This window comes from Panthera uncia, chromosome D1 (genome assembly GCF_023721935.1).
Source record: "Panthera uncia isolate 11264 chromosome D1, Puncia_PCG_1.0, whole genome shotgun sequence".
Classification (NCBI taxonomy): Eukaryota; Metazoa; Chordata; class Mammalia; order Carnivora; family Felidae; genus Panthera; species Panthera uncia.
This window is the reverse complement of record NC_064808.1, coordinates 54,972,122-54,991,067: the sequence shown is the minus strand read 5'-3', so window position 1 is coordinate 54,991,067 and position 18,946 is coordinate 54,972,122. Positions and strand designations below refer to the sequence as shown.

Below are 18,946 nucleotides of genomic sequence, written 5' to 3'. Positions count from 1 at the left end.
AGTCCTCTGTATCAGCTATTCTCTGTGCAACCTCTAATGTCAGTGGCAAGACATGCCCAGTCACACTGCTCAGCTCTTCTCTCTTCCCCCACAGATGAGGAGAGGGTGATTGGCTTTGCCTCAGTGGACCTCTCCCCGCTTCTTTCTGGCTTCCAGTTTGTCTGTGGCTGGTACAACATCACAGACTTCAGTGGAGAGTGCCAGGGGCAGATAAAAGTTGCTGTCTCCCCTCTGGAAAGTTTAATGCACTTCAAAGAAGAAAGACAATCAAGGCGTGGGATGGAGACCCCAGGGTCACGGGTACGTATCCTAATTCAAATTCTTAACCAGTAAGGGTTCTACTGAGAAAATCTATAAGAAGATCCTTTACATGTGTTTGGTACTTTCCAGCTTGCAGAACACATTATGTATTTGTGTCTCATGATGATCTCATGACCTTTTTAGGGTGATAAAAATTTCACAGTGGTGTACATAGTGGAATTACATAGTGGTGATGGATTCACAACTTTGAATATACTGAAAACCACTGAACTGAACAGTTTCAAAGGGTGAATTTTACAATACATTAATTATATCTCAATTAAAAAAATTTTTTTAGTTGACACACAATGTTACGTTAGTTTCAGGTATACAACATAATGACTTGACAAGTTTATATATAATGCCTTGTTCACCACAAGTGCAGCCACCATCTGTCACAATACAATGTTGTTACAATACCATTGACTATATTCTCTATGTTGTGCCTTTTATTCCCATGACTTATTCATTCTATGACTGGTAGCCTGTATCTCCCACTCCCCTTCACCCATTTTGCCCTCTCCCTCCCCTCTAACAACCATCAGTTTGTTCTCTGTTCCATGTTCTCACAAATGGCCGTATCTCAATTTTTAAATAAAATTATTTGCAGCGTGGAGTTTGAAACCATATTGACTGAAGTTTTCAAAAATTCTATTACATTAAAATCATTAGTCTATCTTATATTAAAAAAAAAAAAAAAACAGAAAGAGGGGAATCAACAATAGCAAATACAAAGAACTCTTTTAGGGAGTTTAACTGTAAAAGAAAGAATTTTCAGACTGTCCCAGATGGAGGAACTCTATCAAAGCAAAGATTGTAGGGTTGTTTTTTTTTTTTTTTTTTTTTACCTCTTTTATCATGGATGTCTGGCCCAGGATCTGGCAGAGTGTGCATCAGTAAATATTGAATATGAATGAATGCATGAGAAAGTGACAGAGTTAAACAGTTCGTGTATAAGAAGGTCTTTTCTTCACACCTACCCTGATAGTCATGAGACAAGAAATACGACAGCCAGATCAGCCTCACATGTAAAATACAATGATATCCAGCCAGGAGTTCACAAACTAGCTGGGGGAGCAGGAACATAAAAACAGATAAAGTAACTAAAAAGCAATCTGATAGCATAGTGTGTAAAATGGGGATAATAATAGTACCTACCTTATAAGATTATTGTGAAGCTTAAATGAGAAAATGCATGTAAATTGCTTAGTACAGCCTTCAACATTGAAAATGCTCAGTAAATTATATTTATCTACATACAGTAAATTTTACAAATTTATTTATACTGCTTCGTTCCAAAAGAATTTGTGGTGACAAGTGTACCATTTTTCTCATTGATTCTACAGATCCCAATACACAGCCCCTTTTCCTTCCCTGCTTCTGGTATGTATGCTGCATTCCCTGGCTGTGTTGCAAGATGGACCCCAGAACAACCTGCTCACACCTCATCAAGGGGACTTGATTTCTCTTCTCCTACGAGGTGAGTGAATTTTTGATGGGAAGAAATAGAGTCAGAGAGTTGGAAGGATGCTAACTGGCTTGTCATTTCTCTTTCCTTTATTTCTTTTCTTTTCTTTCTTTCTTTCTTAATTTATATAATTTTGAGAGAGAGAAAGTATGACCAGGGGAGGGGCAGAGAGAGAGAAAATCCCAAGCAGCACTATCAGCACAGAGCCCGACATGGGGCTAGAACCCATGAACTGTGAGATCATGACCTCAGCCAAAGTTAGATGCTTAACTGACTGAGCCACCCAGGCGCCCCTCTCTTTCCTTTATTAGCGGAAGAAAGAAGAAACCAGAAATTATCTAGATTAGGCAAATCTACAGAGTCAGAAACTAGAGACAGGGAAAGAGCTTTGTTGATCTTCTGTCACAATCCCTAGGAATTCCAGGATCCAATGAAAACAAATTTTTTATAAGATAGGAACTAGAATATTTACTGCTATCAAAAGGTAGCTTCAGTGGAAAGGATCCTTTTCTTTTTTCCTCAGAGGCCTTTAACCTTTATCCCTAAAATCAGTCATCAGCTGTGTGAGGTCTTTCCCTTTCCAAACCTAGGAACCAAATTATTTTATAAAAAGCAACTGGCCCATCCAATTGCTTTGCAAAGCCAACCATGGACATGCATATGGATATTGGGGCTAGAGCACATTCCATTCTCTTAAAGGACGAGGTCTAGGAATAACATTGCTGCTTTCTACCCCACTCCCTTCCTGGCCTTAGTGGCATTTGTCATCCCCCTGCCTCCACCAGTCTTTCCTGTGTCTGTCTCCCTACTTCAGGGATAAGACAAGGGATCTTCCCTTAAAATAGCCATTCCTACAGTAGCAGTTATGAGTAGATCCTTTATTCCAGAAAGATACTCTCTAACACCAAAGCCCATTTCAGTGCTGTGTAGCTCTCTCTACCTGCTTACCACATGAAGAGTGCCTCTGCCCTCTATATAAAGGGATCCCATGTGTCTGTCAAATCCTAAATCACAGGCTTAAATAATTTTTCTGTTATCTATTTTATGGGTGTTACTTTGACCATAACCAGTCCATGAGACATGGATAGGATAAGGGTACTGGTATTAGGACAGAATATAGATCAATGATGAGGACACTATTTAGTAATTGTAAAAGCTAAGTCTAGTGGTTTGCTTTTCGTCCACAAAAAAGCATCCCTGTTCCCATCTCAAAAGGACTATATCAAAATGACTTATTCTGATCCAGCCAGCCATCTAAAGCTAACCAAACTGTGGTATGTTCATACAAAGAAATACTACTAAGAAATTTTTCAAAAGGCAATACTGATACACAACAAAATGAATCTCAAAATATGTTGAGAAGCTAGTACATTGTATCTGATTCCATTTATATAAAATTCTAGAAAACACATACTAATCTATAGCAACAGAAAGCAAATCAGTAGTTATTTAGGGACAAGAAAGGATGACTAGAGCAAGAAAGAGGGAAGAATTATAAAGGACAGGAGGAAAGTTTTAAGGGTGATGGATATGTTCATAATCTTTATGTTGTAATGGTTTCCTTAGAAGTACACATATGTCAAAACTCAATATTGTGGCATGAAAGTATGCTATAATTGAACCAAATAACCAGTTTTGATACTTCTCCAATAAAGGGTTGTTATTTGGTCAATAGTTTTTCAGTCATGATAAAAAATTATACCCCAAAAAATTACCTCATATTGTATACTTTAAATATGTGACATTCATTATATACCAGTTATACCTTAGTAAAGCAGTTTTCAAACATTTCCACTTCAGAACCCTTTATACTCTTAAAAATTAGTGATAACCTCAAAGAGGTTTATTTAGGTAAATTATATCTATCCATTTTTACCATATTAGAAATTTCAACCAACATTTTTATTTTTTTTTTAGTTTATTTATTTATTTTGAGAGAGAGACAGCACGAGTAGGGGAGCGCAGAGAGAAAGGGAGAGAGAGAATCCCAACATGGCGCTAGTACCCACAAAGCCATGAGATCATGACCTGAGCCAAAACCAAGAGTCGGATGCCTAGCCAACTGAGCTACCCAGGTGCCCACAACCAACATTTTTTATTCTAATATACAAAATCAGTTGTTTATATGAGGCACCTGGGTGGCTCAGTCGGTTGAGCATCTGACTTCAGCTTAGGTCATGATCTCGTGGTTCATGAGTTCAAGCTCCACGTCGAGTTGGAGCCTGCTTTGGATTCTGTGTCTCCCTCTCTCTCTGTCCCTCCCTGCTCTCACTCTGTCTCTCAAAAAAATAAATAAATAACCATTAAAAAAATAATTTAAAAAAATCAGTTGTATATCTTTACATCAACAATGAATAACCCAAAATGAAATTGAGAAAACAATTCCATTTACAATAGCATCAAAAAGAATACAATACTTAAAAATAAACTTAACAAAAAAAGTGCAGGGGAACCTGGGTGGCTCAGTCAGTTAAGTGTCCGACTTCAGCTCAGGTCATGATTTCATGGTTTGTGGGTTCAAGCCCCGTGTCGGGCTCTGTGCTGACAGCTCAGAGCCTGGAGCCTGCTTTGGATTCTGTGTCTCCCTCCCTTTCTGCCCCTCCCCGGCACTCACTCACTCTCTCTCTCTCTCTCTCTCTCTCAAAAATAAATAAAGATTTAAAAAAATTTTTTAAAGTGCAAAACTTACTCTCTGAAAACTACAAAACATTACTGAAAGAAATTAAAGAAGGTCTAAATAAATGGAAGGATATCCCATGTTCACAGATTAGAAGACTTAATATTGTTAAGATGACAGTATTCCCCAAATTGATCTATAGATTCAACACACTCCCTATCATAATCCCTTTTGGAATTTTCGTAGAAATGGGCAAGCTAGTCCTAAAATGCATATGGAAGCTCAAGGGACACAGAGTAGGCAAAACAGTCTTGAAAAAGAACGAATTCCTAATTTCAAAGCTTAACACAAAGTTACTGTAAACAGTACAGTGTGCTACTGGTATAAGGATTAGAAATCTAAATCAGTAGAATATATTGGCAGTCCAGAATAAACCCATGTGCCAAAGATGCCAAGATGTCAAAGATGCCAAGATAGTTTAATGAGGAAAGAATAGTCTTCAGAAAATGATACTATATATCCACATGCAAAGGATTGAAGTTGGACACCTTCTTCACACTGTATATAAAAATTAACTCCAAAAGGATCATATATCTAAATGTAAGAGCTAAAACTATAAAACTCTTAGAAGAAAACATAGGAGGAAATCTTCATGACCTTAGATTAGGCAATGATTCCTCACATAAGACACCAAAAGCAGAAGCAACAAAAGAAAAAGTACACTGGATTCATCAAAATTAGAAACTTTCATGCTACAAATGATACCATCAAGAAAATGAAAGGGCCACCAACAGCATGGGAGAAAATAATTTTAAAACATAGATATGATAAGGGACTTACTTGTATCAGAATATATAAAGAATTCCTACAACTCAATAATAAATGGCAAGTAACCCAAGTAAAAATGGACAAATGGTCTGAATTGACATACGTCCAAAGAACATATACAAAGGGTCAATAAACACATGAAAAGATGGTTAACATCATTAGCCATCAGGAAAATATAATTGAACCATAATGAGATACCACTTCATACCCACTGCAATGACTGTAATCCAAAAGACAAATATTACAAATGTTGGAGGGGATGTGGAGAAATTGGAACCCTCATACATGGTAGGTGGGATTTTAAAATGGTGCAGCTGCTTTGGAAAACGGTCTGGCACTTCCTTTTAAAAGGTTAAACATAGAGTGACCGTATGATCCAATAATTCCACTTCCAAGTATATACCCAAGAGAATAAATCATATGTTCATACAAAAACTTGTACGTGTTTGTAGTAGCATTATTCCTAGTAACTAAAAAATACAAACAAAATGTCCATCATCTGATGAGTAGATGAATAAAATGTGATATCTCTATATAATGGAAAATTATTCAGCCATGAGAAGGAATGAATTACTGATACATGCTACAGCATGGGTGAAGCTTAAAAACATGCTAAATGTGGGGCACCTGGGTGGCTCAGTCAGTTGAGTGTCTAACTTCTTTGGCTCAGGTCACGATCTCGTGGTTTGTGAGTTTGAGCCCCACATCAGGCTCTGTGCTGACAGCTCAGAGCCTGGAGCCTGCTTCGGATTCTGTCTCCCTCTCTTTCTGCCTCTCCCCCAGTTGCACTCTGTCTGGCTCTCTCTCTCTCTGTATTTCTCAAAAATAAATAAACATTAAAAAATAATAATTAAAAAAATGCTAAATGTATGAAGCTAGTCACAAAAGACTGTATGTTGTTATGATTCTATTTACATGAATTTCCAGATTAGGCAAATCTACAGAATCAGAAAGTAGATTAGCAATTGCCTAGAGCTGGGAGGTTTGGGTGAGGGTTTGGGGCAGAAGGGGAAGTGTGGAGTGATTGCTGATGTATAGGTATAGAATTTTTTGGGGGGTGATGAAAGTATCCTAAAATTGTGGCAATGTTTACACAACTCTGTGAATATTCTAAAAACCATTGAATTGTAGACTTTGGGTAAATTGTATGGGATGTGAATGCTATCTCATTGAAGCTGTTACTTAAAGAGAAGACTTATTGCCGAAGTCAAGTTTTTGAATACCATGCTGAGAAATTTGAAATTTGTTTTATAGATTAAAAACAGAGAAACCGAAGCTAGAAAGAAACAATGGTGATTAAATAATTTAGTACACAAATGCTTAGAACAGTACTTGTCACATAATAAGGACTCCATAAATAGTGTTGTTCTTACTGTTATCAGATCTGTGTTTTAAAAAAAATCACTCAGGCTGTAATGTGGACAATTTATTAAAGGAGAATGGGTAACACTTAAGTCAGTGGAAATAAACAGAAAATCAACAAGGAAACAGTGGCTTTCAGTGACACACTGGGCCAGATAGATTTAACAGATATATTCAGAACATTCCATCATAAAACAGCAGAATACACATTATTTTTTTCCATGTTACATGTTTTATTTTATTTTATTTTTTAACGTTTATTTATTTTTGAGATAGAGACAGAGCATGAACAGGGGAGGGTCAGAGAGAGAGGGAGACACAGAATCCGAAACAGGCTTTAGGCTCTGAGCTGTTAGCACAGAGCCTGACGCGGGGCTCGAACTCACAGACCGCGAGATCATGACCTGAGTCCAAGTCGGACGCTTAACCGACTGAGCCACCCAGGCGCCCCTTACATGTTTTATTTCAAAAAGTAAAAGAAAAAATGTAGAACCTTGAAAAAAGGGAAACTACCAGGAAAAGATTTGTTCATATAAAATATTGTAAAATGTCATTTATTTAAAATACTCCATTTTTTTCAAATTGTTACTTAAATTCTAGTTAGTTAACATATAGTGTAATATTGGTTTCAGGAGTAGAATTTAGTGATTCATCACTTACATGTAACACCCAGTGCTCATCATAACAAGTGCCCTCCATAATACCCATCACCCATTTAGCCCATCCCCCACCCACCTCCCTCCATCAACCCTCAGTTTGTTCTCTACAGTTAAGAGTCTCTTATGGTTTGTTTCCCTCTCTTTTTTTCTCCCCCTCCTGTATGTTCACCTCTTGTGTTTCCTCAATTTCACATATGAGGGAAATCATATAGTATTTGTGTTTGACTTATTTTGCTTAGCATAATACACCATAGCTCCATCTATGGTCGTTGCAAATGACAAGATTTCATTCTTTTTGATGGCTGAGTAATAGTCATTGTGTAAATATACCACATCTTCTTTATCCATTCATCAGTAAATAGACATTTAGGCTCTCTTTCCATAGTTTGGCTTTTGTTGATAATGCTGCTATAAACATCAGGGTGCATGTACCCCTTTAAATCTGTATTTTTGGGGGCGCCTGGGTGGCGCAGTCGGTTAAGCGTCCGACTTCAGCCAGGTCACGATCTCGCGGTCCGTGAGTTCGAGCCCCGCGTCAGGCTCTGGGCTGATGGCTCGGAGCCTGGAGCCTGTTTCCGATTCTGTGTCTCCCTCTCTCTCTGCCCCTCCCCCGTTCATGCTCTGTCTCTCTCTGTCCCAAAAATAAATAAAAAACGTTGAAAAAAAAAAAATTTAAAAAAAATCTGTATTTTTGTATCCTCTGGATAAATAACTAGTAGTGCAACTGCTGGGTCATAGGGTAGTTCTATTTTACTTTTTTGAGGAGCCTCCATACTGATCTACTCTGGAATACACATTCTTATCAAGTGAACATGGAACATTCTCCAGATAGATCATATATTAGGCCACAAAACAAGTCTCAACAAATTTAAAGAGATCAAAGTCATAACATATATTTTTTCCAACCACAACATTATGAAACTAGAAGTCAACCACAAGAAAAAATCTAGAAAGGGTGAAAATACATGGAAATAACGCTACTGAAAAATGAATGAGTCAACCAAGAAATCAAAGAAGAAATAAAAAATTACACAGAAAGAAATGAAATTAAAACACAAATGGTCCAAAATCTTTGGGATGCAGCAAAAGCAGTTCTAAGAGGGAAATTTATAGTAACACGGGTCTACCTCAAAAAGGAAGAAAAATCTCAAACAACCTAATCTTACACCTACAAGAGCTAGAAAAAGAACAACAACAAACAAACAAACAAAAAACCAAAACCAGGAGAAGGAAGGAAATAATAAAGACTAGAGCAAAAATAAATGATATAGAAACTAAAAAAACAGTAGAACAGATGAATGAAACCAAGAGCCGGTTCTTTGAAAAAATCAACAAAATTAATAAACTTCTAACCAGATTCATCAAAAAAAGAGAAAGGAAGGATTCAAATAAACAATATCACAAATGAAAGAGGAGAAATAACCAACACCACAGAAATAAAAACAATTGTAAGAAAATATTATGAAAAATTATATTCCAACAAATTGGACAACCTGGAAGAAATGGATAAATTCCTAGAAACATGTCACCTATCAAAACTGAATCAAGATGAAACAAAATTTGAACAGACCAATTACCAACAAGGAAATTGAATGGATAATCGGCAATCTCCCAGCAAACAAAAGTCCAGGCAGGACCAGACAGTTTCACAGGTGAATTCTACTAAACATTTAAAAAAGGTATTCTTCTCAAATTATTCCAAAGAATAGAAGAGGAAGGAAAACTCCAAATTCATGTTATGAGACCAGTATTACCCTGATACCAAAACCAGATAAAGACACTACAAAAAAAAGAGATACAAAAATTCTTAATATTTAGAAACAGAATCCAACGATACATTAAAAAAAGCATTTACCATGATCAACTGGGATTTATTCCCAGAATACAAGGTTGGTTCAATAATTGCAAATCAATCAACATGATACACCACATCAGTAAGAGAACGGATAAAAATCACATAGTCATTTCAATAGATGCAGAAAAAGCATTTGACAAAATACAACATCCATTCATGATAAAAACCCTCAACAGAGTGGGTTTACAAGGAACATAGTTCAACATAATAAAGGACTCATATGGAAAACACACTCAAAGCAAGGAAAAACTGAGAGCTCTCTCCCTCAGATCAGGAACAAGACAGGATGTCCACTCTCACCATTTTTATTCGATATAGAACTGGAAGTCCTAGCCACAGCAGTCAGAAATAAAGAAAAAGAAATGAAAAGCATCCAAATTAGTAAGGAAGAAGTAAAACTTTCACTATTTGCAGATGACATGATAAAAAAAAAACCCTAAAGAGTCCACCAAAAAACTACTAGAACTGATAAAGGAATACAATAAGGTCGTGGCATACAAAATCAACATACAGAAATTCACTGCATTTCTATACACTAATAATGAAGCAGCAGAAAGAGTAATTAAGAAAACAAAATAAAAAAGAAAACCATCCCATTTACAAATGCAAAACAGTAAATACTTAGAAATAGTAAAATACTTAGAAATAAATCTAACCAAAGGGGTGAAAGGACCTGTACTCTGAAAACTATAAAATATTGATGAAAGAAATTGAAGATAACACAAAGAAATGAAAAGACATCCCATGCCCATAGATCAGAAGAAAAATATTGTTAAAATGTTTATATTCCACAAAGCAATCTACATATTTAATGAAATCCCTATCAAAATACCAACAGCATTTTTTCACAAAGCTAGAATAAACAGTCCTAAAATTTGTATGGAACCAGAAAAGACCCTAAATAGCCAAAGCAATCTTGAAAAAAGAAAAGCAAAGTTGGAGGGAATCACAATTCTGGACCTCAAGTTATATTACAAAGCTATAGTAATCAAAACAGTATGGTACAGGCACAAAAATAGACACATAAGTCCATGGAAAAGAATAGAAACCCCAGAAATAAACCCATAATTAGCTGGTCAGTTAATCTTCAACAAAGAATGCAATGGGAAAAAGACAGTCTTTTCAACAAATTGTGTTGGGAAAACTGGACAGTAACACACAAAAGAATGTACCTGGACCACTTTCTTACACCATACACAAAAATAAACTTAAAATGGATTAAGGACCTAAATGTGAGACCTGAAACCATAAAAGTCCTTGAAGAGAGCACAGGCAGTAACTCTCTGACATCGGCCATAGCAACATCTTTCCAGATGTGTTCACTTAGGCAAGGGAAACAAAAGCAAAAATAAACTATTGGGACTATATCAAAATAAAAGTTTCTGCACAGCAAAGTAAACAACCAACAAAACTAAAAGACAACCTACTGAATGGGAGAAGACATTTGTAAATGACATATTCAATGAAGGGTTAATATCAAATATATATAAAGAATTTTTACAACTCAACACACAAGAAACAAATACTCCAATTTAAAAATGGGCAGAAGACATGAATAGACATTTCTCCACAGAAGACTTACAAATGGCCAAGAGATACATGAAAAGATATTCAACATCACTCATCACTGGTGAAATGCAATCAAAACCATAATGAGATATCATCTCACACCTGTCCAAATGGCTAAACTCAACAGCACAAGAAATAAGTATTGGCAAGGATGTGGAGAAAAAGGAACACTTGTGCACTGTCAGTGGGAATGCAAACTGGTTCAGCCACTGGAAAAAAGTAAGAAGTCTCCTCACAAGTTAGAAATAGAACTACCCTACATAGAGGAATGACACTACTGGATATTTACCCAGAAAATACAAAAACACTAATTCAAAGGGCAAATGCACCCTTGTGTTTATTGCAGCATTATTTACAATAGGCAAACTATGGAAACAGCCCAGGTGTCCACTGATAGATGAACGGATAAAGAAGATGTGATGTGATGTGTGTGTGTGTGTGTGTGTGTGTGTGTGTGTGCGCGTGCGCGCGTGTGTAATGGAATATTATCCAGCTATTAAAAAGAATGAAATCTTGGGGTGTCTGGGCGGCTCAGTCAGTTAAGCATCCGACTCTTGGTTTCAGTTCAGGTCATGATCTTGCAGTTGGTGGGATTGAGCCCCCCATTGGGCTTGTGCTGACAGTGCGGAGCATACTTGGGATTCTCTCTGTCCCTCTCTCTCTGCCCCTTCCCTGTTTGCACTCTCTCTCTCAAAATAAATAAACATTAAAAAATATTTTTAAAAAGAACAAAACCTTGCCATTTGCAATAACATGGATGGATCTAGAGCGTATGATGCTAAGCAAAATAAGTCCATCAGAGAAAGACAAATACTGTATGATTTCACTCCTATGTGGACTGTAAGAAACAAAACAAATGAACAAAGAGGAAAAAAAAGAGAGACAAACCAAGAAACAGACTCTTAACCAAAGAGAACAAACAAATGGTTACCAGAGGAGAGGTAAGGGGGATGGGTAAAATATGTGAAGGGATTAAGAGTACACTCTTGGGGTGCCTGGGTGGCTTAGTATGTTAAGCATCTGACTCTTGATTTCAACTCAGGTCATGATCTCACGGTTTGTGAGATCAAGCCTTACATCAGGCTGCACGCTGACAGTACAGAGCCTGCTTGGGCTTCTCTCTCCCTCTTTCTCTGTCCCTCCCCTGCTCATTCTCTCTCTCTCTCTCTCTCTCTCTCTCTCTCTCTCTCTCTCTGTAATAAAAAAAAAAAAAAGAATACATGTAACTTGATGAGGACTGAGTATGGAATTGTTTAATCACTATATTTTACACCTGAAACTAGCATAACACTATATGTTAACTACACTGGAATTCACATTTGAAAAGAGAGGGAAAAAATAATAAAGGAGAGTGGTTAAGACTGAAGGCAAGATTATTTGGAGGATAGTTGTCATCTAAGCAAGAATTACTGAAGCCAGGACTGTGGTAATGGGGATGGATTTGCAATACCATTGTAGGAGGGTTATTTGTTGATTGTCACATTAGTTTTCTCATTGGTTGGGAATTTATTTTGGCCCCATTTATTCCTGACAGAAGCAGTACTGCAAGAAGTCAGGCATCACGCCATGAAGAGCATGTACAGAACATCCGCCGATTTCATGAATCCCTGCAGCAGGGAGAGGCAGTTTTGCCACATGATGACAAACTGACCACATTGCCTTTGTCCTCCTCCCACACTTCCATTCTGACTTCTCTCAGGTAAGACCCTGTGCTTAGAAAAGACACAAGAAACCATAGTAAAGCACAAGGTAAATGGGCTATGGCAACCTGCAATACTGCTGTTCTGTCAGCTACCACTGCCCTGGGAAGTGTAGGAGGGGACTTTGTCTGTGTTAGTGTTGCATTGGACCCTGGATCCTCTCAAGATTCTTCATAGATAAATCTGTCTCTACTTGGGGCCTTCCATTCCTTCACCGGCTCTATACTATTATATTATTTCCACTAATACAGGAACTTTAGATTATTCACCAAAGTTAATAATTATACAGCTTCATATCTACTTTACAATTTATAGACCCTCATCCTGCCCACTGTCCTCACAACCACTGAATTCATCCAGATCACCATCTGTCCTGTTAATGCTTCCCTCTTTGTTAATTCAGTCAGCATCTGAGCCACAGAAGCACTGTGAGAATTGAAAGGGCCATTATAGATCATCTGAATCAGCACCTGGGTTATCTAGTAAGAAGTGTGGTCCTGTGAAAAGGTCTTGGCTTCAGAGTCCAACAGCCTTGACCTCCAGTCCTGGCTCTGCCATTCCCAGAAAAGGAAGGAGATAGTCTGTTGCCAGATAATTATAATGATGTGTGATAAGAGCTGCAGGTTTTCTGGCCAAGGGTAGATGGAGGAATAAGTAACATTCTAAATTGGTTTTGGGAATATTTAAAGAAGTCACACTTGAACTAGTCTTTGAAGGAGAAGGTCAACAAATGTGAAGGACATTCTATGCAGAAAACACACTGAGACCCAGAGGCTTGAAACAGCAAGTCACGTTTGGAGAAATACCAGCAGTACAGTTAGGATAAAGCTGAGCCAAAGATGTAAAGAGCGAGGAAAGTTCTGTAGCACCATCTTGAAGGGCCTTGAATGTCAGCTTGAGTTTGGACTTTTAGAACAAATGATCCTCAAGTGGAAAGTGATGGGGAATGGAGGAAGAGAGTGTGTAAAATTTGAGGAAAAAATATTTGAAAGATTTTATATTTGGAAAAAGCTAAAAAAAATTTTTTTAAATTATTTGGCTTCGTAAAGCAAACTCAGAAAAGAATTGGCAAAATATTTTTGATTGGTGGAACATAGGTTAAAAAGAATTGAACAGTTATACTATAGACTGTGGGAAATTGTTCAAATTTTTGTATTATAAGGAAGTGGTATGTTCAGATTCTCATTTTAGATTCTCAGCTAGAGACTGGAGGCTATTTAAGTAAAACCATTAACAGTGTGTCTGCATTTTTTTTTTTTAATTTTTTTTTTCAACGTTTTTTATTTATTTTTGGGACAGAGAGAGACAGAGCATGAACGGGGGAGGGGCAGAGAGAGAGGGAGACACAGAATCGGAAACAGGCTCCAGGCTCCGAGCCATCAGCCCAGAGCCTGACGCGGGGCTCGAACTCACGGACCGTGAGATCGTGACCTGGCTGAAGTCGGACGCTTAACCGACTGCGCCACCCAGGCGCCCCAACAGTGTGTCTGCATTTTGTTGGGTCACTCACATAACATATTTTAGAATCTACCAAGAAAGAGAAAAAGAAACTCTCGTGCAGTTCTCTCAGTGTCAGCGCTATTGACATTTGGGCCAGATATTTTGCTGTAGGGGGCCTGTCTTATGCATTGTAAGAATTTAGCAGCATCCTTGGCCTCTATCTACTAGATACTAGTAGCTCTCCTGCCCCGATTGTGACAACCAAAAATGTCTTCACACATTGCCAAATGTGTTCTTGGGGCCAAATTACCAGGCTATAAACCACTGCCCTAGAACAGTGGTTCTCAAAAGTTAGTGTGTGTCAGAATCACGTGAACAACTTGTTAAAACAGCAATTGTTCTACCCACCCATACAGTTCCTAATTCAATAGGTCTAGGATAGGGCCTGAGAATTGGCATTTCTAAGAAGTTCTCAGATGATGCTAATGCTGCTAGATCTAGAACCAGGTTTTGAAAACTGCTAGTAGATGAATTCTCTAAAAATGGAGATGAAACAAAATAGCGACTTTGCATTATTACTTCCTTAGATTCACAGAGCCCTAAAACAGTGCTTCTTTTGAGTCACAGCAATCCTATGAGGTCTGCAGAGCAAATATTAATAAACCATTTTCACAGATAAAAAAATTGCAGCTTAGTATTAGTAGGTTCTATACCCAGAACCTCTGACAAGGTCAGTTGGGTTTGCACATTTTCTTTAAAGCTTCACCCAGTTAACATTTGTTTGCATTTTCCTGCTACAAGTGGCAGGTGGCAGACACCCAAATGTAGACACCTAAGTAAACCACTGTGATTTTTAAATTTTATTTATTTTTTTAATTTACATCCAAGTTAGTTAGCATATAGTGCAACAGTGATTTCGGGAGTAGATTCCCTAATGCCCCCTACACATTTAGCCCATCCCCCCTCCAGTACCCTCTGTTTGTTCTCCATATTTAAGAGTCTCTTATGTTTCTCCCCCTCCCTGTTTTTTATTATTTTTGCTTCCCTTCCCTTATGTTCATCTGTTTTGTATCTTAAAGTCCTCACATGAGTGAAGTCATGTGATATTTGTCTTTCTCTAATTTCACTTAGCTTATATAATACCCTCTAGTTCCATCTATGTAGTTGCAAATGGCAAGATTTCATTCTTTTTGATTGCTGAGTAATACTCCAGTGTGTGTGTGTGTGTGTGTGTGTGTGTGTGTGTGTGTGTGTGTGTTTATTTATATATATACACACCACATCTTCTTTATCCATTCATCCATCGATGGACATTTGGGTTCTTTCCATAATTTGGCTGTTGTTGATAGTGCTGCCGTAAACATTGGAGTGCATATGCCCCTTTGAAACAGCATACCTGTATCCCTTGGATAAATACCTAGTAGTGCAATTACTGGGTTGCAGGGTAGTTCTATTTCTAATTTTTTGAGGAACCTCCATACTGTTTTCCAGAGTGGCTGCACCAGTTTGCATTCCCCCCAGCAGTGCAAAAGAGATCCTCTGTCTCTGCATCTTCGCCAACATCTGTTGTTGCCTGAGTTGTTAATGTTAGCCATTCTGACGGTTGTGAGGTGGTGTCTCATTGTGGTTTTGATTTGTATTTCCCTGATGATGAGTGATGTTGAGCATTTTTTCATGTGTCGGTTGGCCATCTGGATGTCTTCTTTGGAGAAGTGTCTATTCATGTCTTTTGCCTATTTCTTCACTGGATTATTTGGGTTTGGGATGTTAAGTTTGATAAGTTTCCTATAAATTTTGGATACTAACCCTTTATCTGATATGTCATTTGCAAATATCTTCTCCCATTCTGTTGGTTGCCTTTTAGTTTTGCTGATTGTTTCCTTCACTGTGCAGAAGCTTTTTATTTTGATGAGGTCTCAATAGTTCATTTTTGCTTTTGTTTCCCTTGCCTCTGGAGACATGTTGAGTAGGAAGTTGCTGCAGCCGAGGTCAGAGAGGTTTTGCCTGCTTTCTCCTCAAGGATTTTGATGGCTTCCTGTCTTACATTTAGGTCTTTTATCCATTTTGAGTTTATTTTTGTGTATGGTGTGAGAAAGTGATCCAGGTTCATTTTTCTGCATGTCGCTGTCCAGTTTTCTTAGCACCACTTGCTGAAAAGACTGTCTTTATTCTATTGAATATTCTTTCCTGCTTTGTCAAAGATTAGTTGGCCATATATTTGTGGGTCCATTTCTGGGTTCTCTATTTTGTTCCATTGATCTGAGTGTCTTTTCTTGTGCCAGGACCATACTGTCTTGATGATTACAGCTTTGTAATACAGCTTGAAGTCCGTAAATCCACTGTGATTTGAGAGTCGTGGCTTCTAATGACAGATTAAGGATCAGCTTTGTATTCTCTCATTTAATTTGGATTTGATGGTAGAACACAGCAGACTGTTCCTAACAAAAGCATAAAACGACTTTCAATTTACTTCACAGGTATTTAGTGTCTATGTAGTGCCAATTATACCAGGCACATTGAGTGTACCAGAGAAATAAAGAAGGTTGAGATATTATCTTCTGTTACCAAATGCTCATGGCCTAGTTTGGGAAACTAATACATGATAAGAAAACTCAGGTTGGGGGGCACCTCGGTGGCTTAGTTGGTTGAGCATCTGACTCTTAATTTCAGCTCAGGTCATGATCCCAGGGTCATGAGATAGAGCGCCACGTCAGGCTCCATGCTGAGTGTGGAGCCTGCTTAAGATTCTCCTTCTCTCGAGGCACCTGGGTGGCTGAGTCGGTTAAGTGTCAGACTTCGGCTCAGGCCATGATCTCGCAGTCTCTGAGTTTGAGCCCCGCGTCGGGCTCTGTGCTGACAGCTCGGAGCCTAGAGCCTTCTTCGGATTCTAGGTCTCCCTCTCTCTCTGCCCCTCCCCCGCTCATGCTCTGTCTCTCTCTCATCTCTCTCTCTCTCTCTCTCTCTCTCTCAAAAATAAGTAAACATTTAAAAAAAAAATTCTCCTTCTCTCCCTCTGCCCCTCTCCCCTGCTTGTGCTCTCTCAAAAAAAAAAAAAAAAAAAAAAAAAGTTGTATAGGGACAGAGCAAGGGGAGTAGCTTGAACTCAGGCTCCAGCATTCAGAGGTATGAGGCAGAAATGAACCCAGTTGGGACAGGGCCCATCTATTATGGAGAAAGCACAAGATTTGGAGTCCCGATTTCTGGAGAATGGTAAGAATCAATGTGGCCCCATTCAAAGTTTTTGAACGGATTTTTTTTTTAAGTCATTTATTCATTATCCATTCAGCATTGATTTTGTGACAAGCACTATGCTGGGTACAACAGATATAAAGGAATCAGCACAGAGCTCACAGTACATCAGAGGACAGAGATGTGAAACAAATGATGTGATTGAAGGGTACAGAACTGTGAGGCATAAAGGAAGACCTCTTAAACCAATTTAGAGGCTCAGAGAAGGCTTGCTTCAAGAAATCACTTACTTGAAAGATCAAGAATGATTGTGAGGTAATCGCTTCTCGGCCTTTTGGCTAAGATCAAGTGAAGAATGACTGTGAGGTAGCAAAGGTCAGTGTTAGTCCAGAGTAAGGCCTTAGTCTGTCAGAGTAAGAGGATGTGAAGACTAGATAGGAATGGTAGTCAAGAATGGTTCCCTACAGGAGGGGAGATTTTTCCTGGACATAGAAGAGGAATCTCATTAGCTAGACATAAGGAGTGGAAAGTTGCCCCCAGTAGCCAGATCATAGTCTGAGAGGAACATAAAAGATGCTTGTAATCCCAGTGAATGACCCTTTTGTCCTGTTCTCCCTTTCTTTTTTTTTTTTTTTACAGGAGGAATCTGAGTGAGCTAGATCAGATCCAACGGTACTTCAGTCAGAAGCTCACCAAGCCTTTACTTCCCCTCAGTCCTCAGCCTCCTGCCGTCATGCAGTCCCAGGAGACTCATAGGGACCATCTTGGGCCCGGAGCTAGCAGCCTAGACCCTGACAGCCAGTGCCTTCTGGAGAAATCCAATAACCTGGTGTCGCAAGTCAGCTCCTTAATCACAGGTATGGCTCAGGGCCCCTCTTGTTGAGGAGTTATGGTCACTGGGTGCTATTCAAAAAACATCCCTCAGGCAAGCCCCTGTGACAAATGAGAGACCAACAGCTTTCACTATATTATTTATTTACTGTCTTCCTTTTGAAAGGAGAGATTTAAAAGCATGGCACAGGAAATTGTGAAGTGGAAAGCACATTGGACTGAGAGGCCGGAGACCCAGGTCAGGTTCTTGGTAGGTTTTTGCCCAGACTTACGATTTGACTCAGCATACCTTTTCCCTTCTTGAGGATTCCCTAGCCAAAACAAGATGAGAGTGGATTAGGTGAGCTCTTTAGTAGCAGTTCTTGAACTTGTGCCACTCTACTTTCAGGAAAAAATCAACTATAGACATATTTAAAATTCTAATTCTCAGAGGCCAGAAGCCTGCATTTTTAGCAGGTACCTCAGATGATTCTAGATATTGGTGGTCCATAGTCAACCCTTTGAAACACCCCTTAAAGCGGTGGTCCTCTGGCTGCATATTAGAATTCTTGAGGGAGCTTTTCAAGATCCAGATGCCCAGGCTGCATCATAGGTCAGTTACAACAGGATCTTTGAGGGTGCAGACCCAGGCATCAGTGTTTTTCATAACTGCCCAGGTAATTCTGTGCAGCCCAGACAGAGACTACTATAGAATAAGTATTTCTCAAAGGTGCCTAAGCATAAGAATCACCTGGGGTACTTATTCTGAAATACAAATTCCTGGGTCTTCTTCCATTCTATTGAATTAGAATGCTGGGTTAAGGCCTGGGAACTTATATATCAGGCACAGTTTGGGGAATTGTGAGAAATCAGTTAGATCAGTACCTTTAGCCATCATTTGGTGTCATTTTTGCTGAAGTAAAATATGTATATTGTACACCGGGATGAATAAGTTTAATTTTCTCTGTTTAAAGTGGAAAGAAGCCATTCATGACTGATAGGAAGTACAAACCTTCTTCCTACCCTCTTTCCCAGATAGCTAACCTGTCAGTAGCCAGGGTTTCCAAAGTACATGCTATATTTGGCTTCCATTTGCTTGGAAATATTCAGTCATCTATTTATTGAGCACAAACTCTGCCAGGTACCACT

General features: G+C 38.6%; 1 protein-coding gene across 9 annotated transcripts in view; it reads left to right on the top strand.

Annotated features, from left to right (window-relative positions):
* C2CD3 (C2 domain containing 3 centriole elongation regulator) overlaps positions 1-18,946 on the top strand; it is a 145,495-nt gene that overhangs the window by 102,748 nt on the left and 23,801 nt on the right. For 8 of the 9 annotated variants that reach the window (XM_049652074.1, XM_049652047.1, XM_049652031.1 and 5 more), the window contains 4 exons: positions 95-300; positions 1,647-1,780; positions 12,193-12,357; positions 17,627-17,844. In XM_049652074.1, coding sequence (XP_049508031.1) covers positions 95-300; positions 1,647-1,780; positions 12,193-12,357; positions 17,627-17,844 — 723 coding nt within the window. Of the gene's footprint in view, positions 1-94; positions 301-1,646; positions 1,781-12,192; positions 12,358-17,626; positions 17,845-17,984; positions 18,062-18,946 lie in introns of those variants that run through there. The other variant, XM_049652100.1, reaches the window with a different exon arrangement.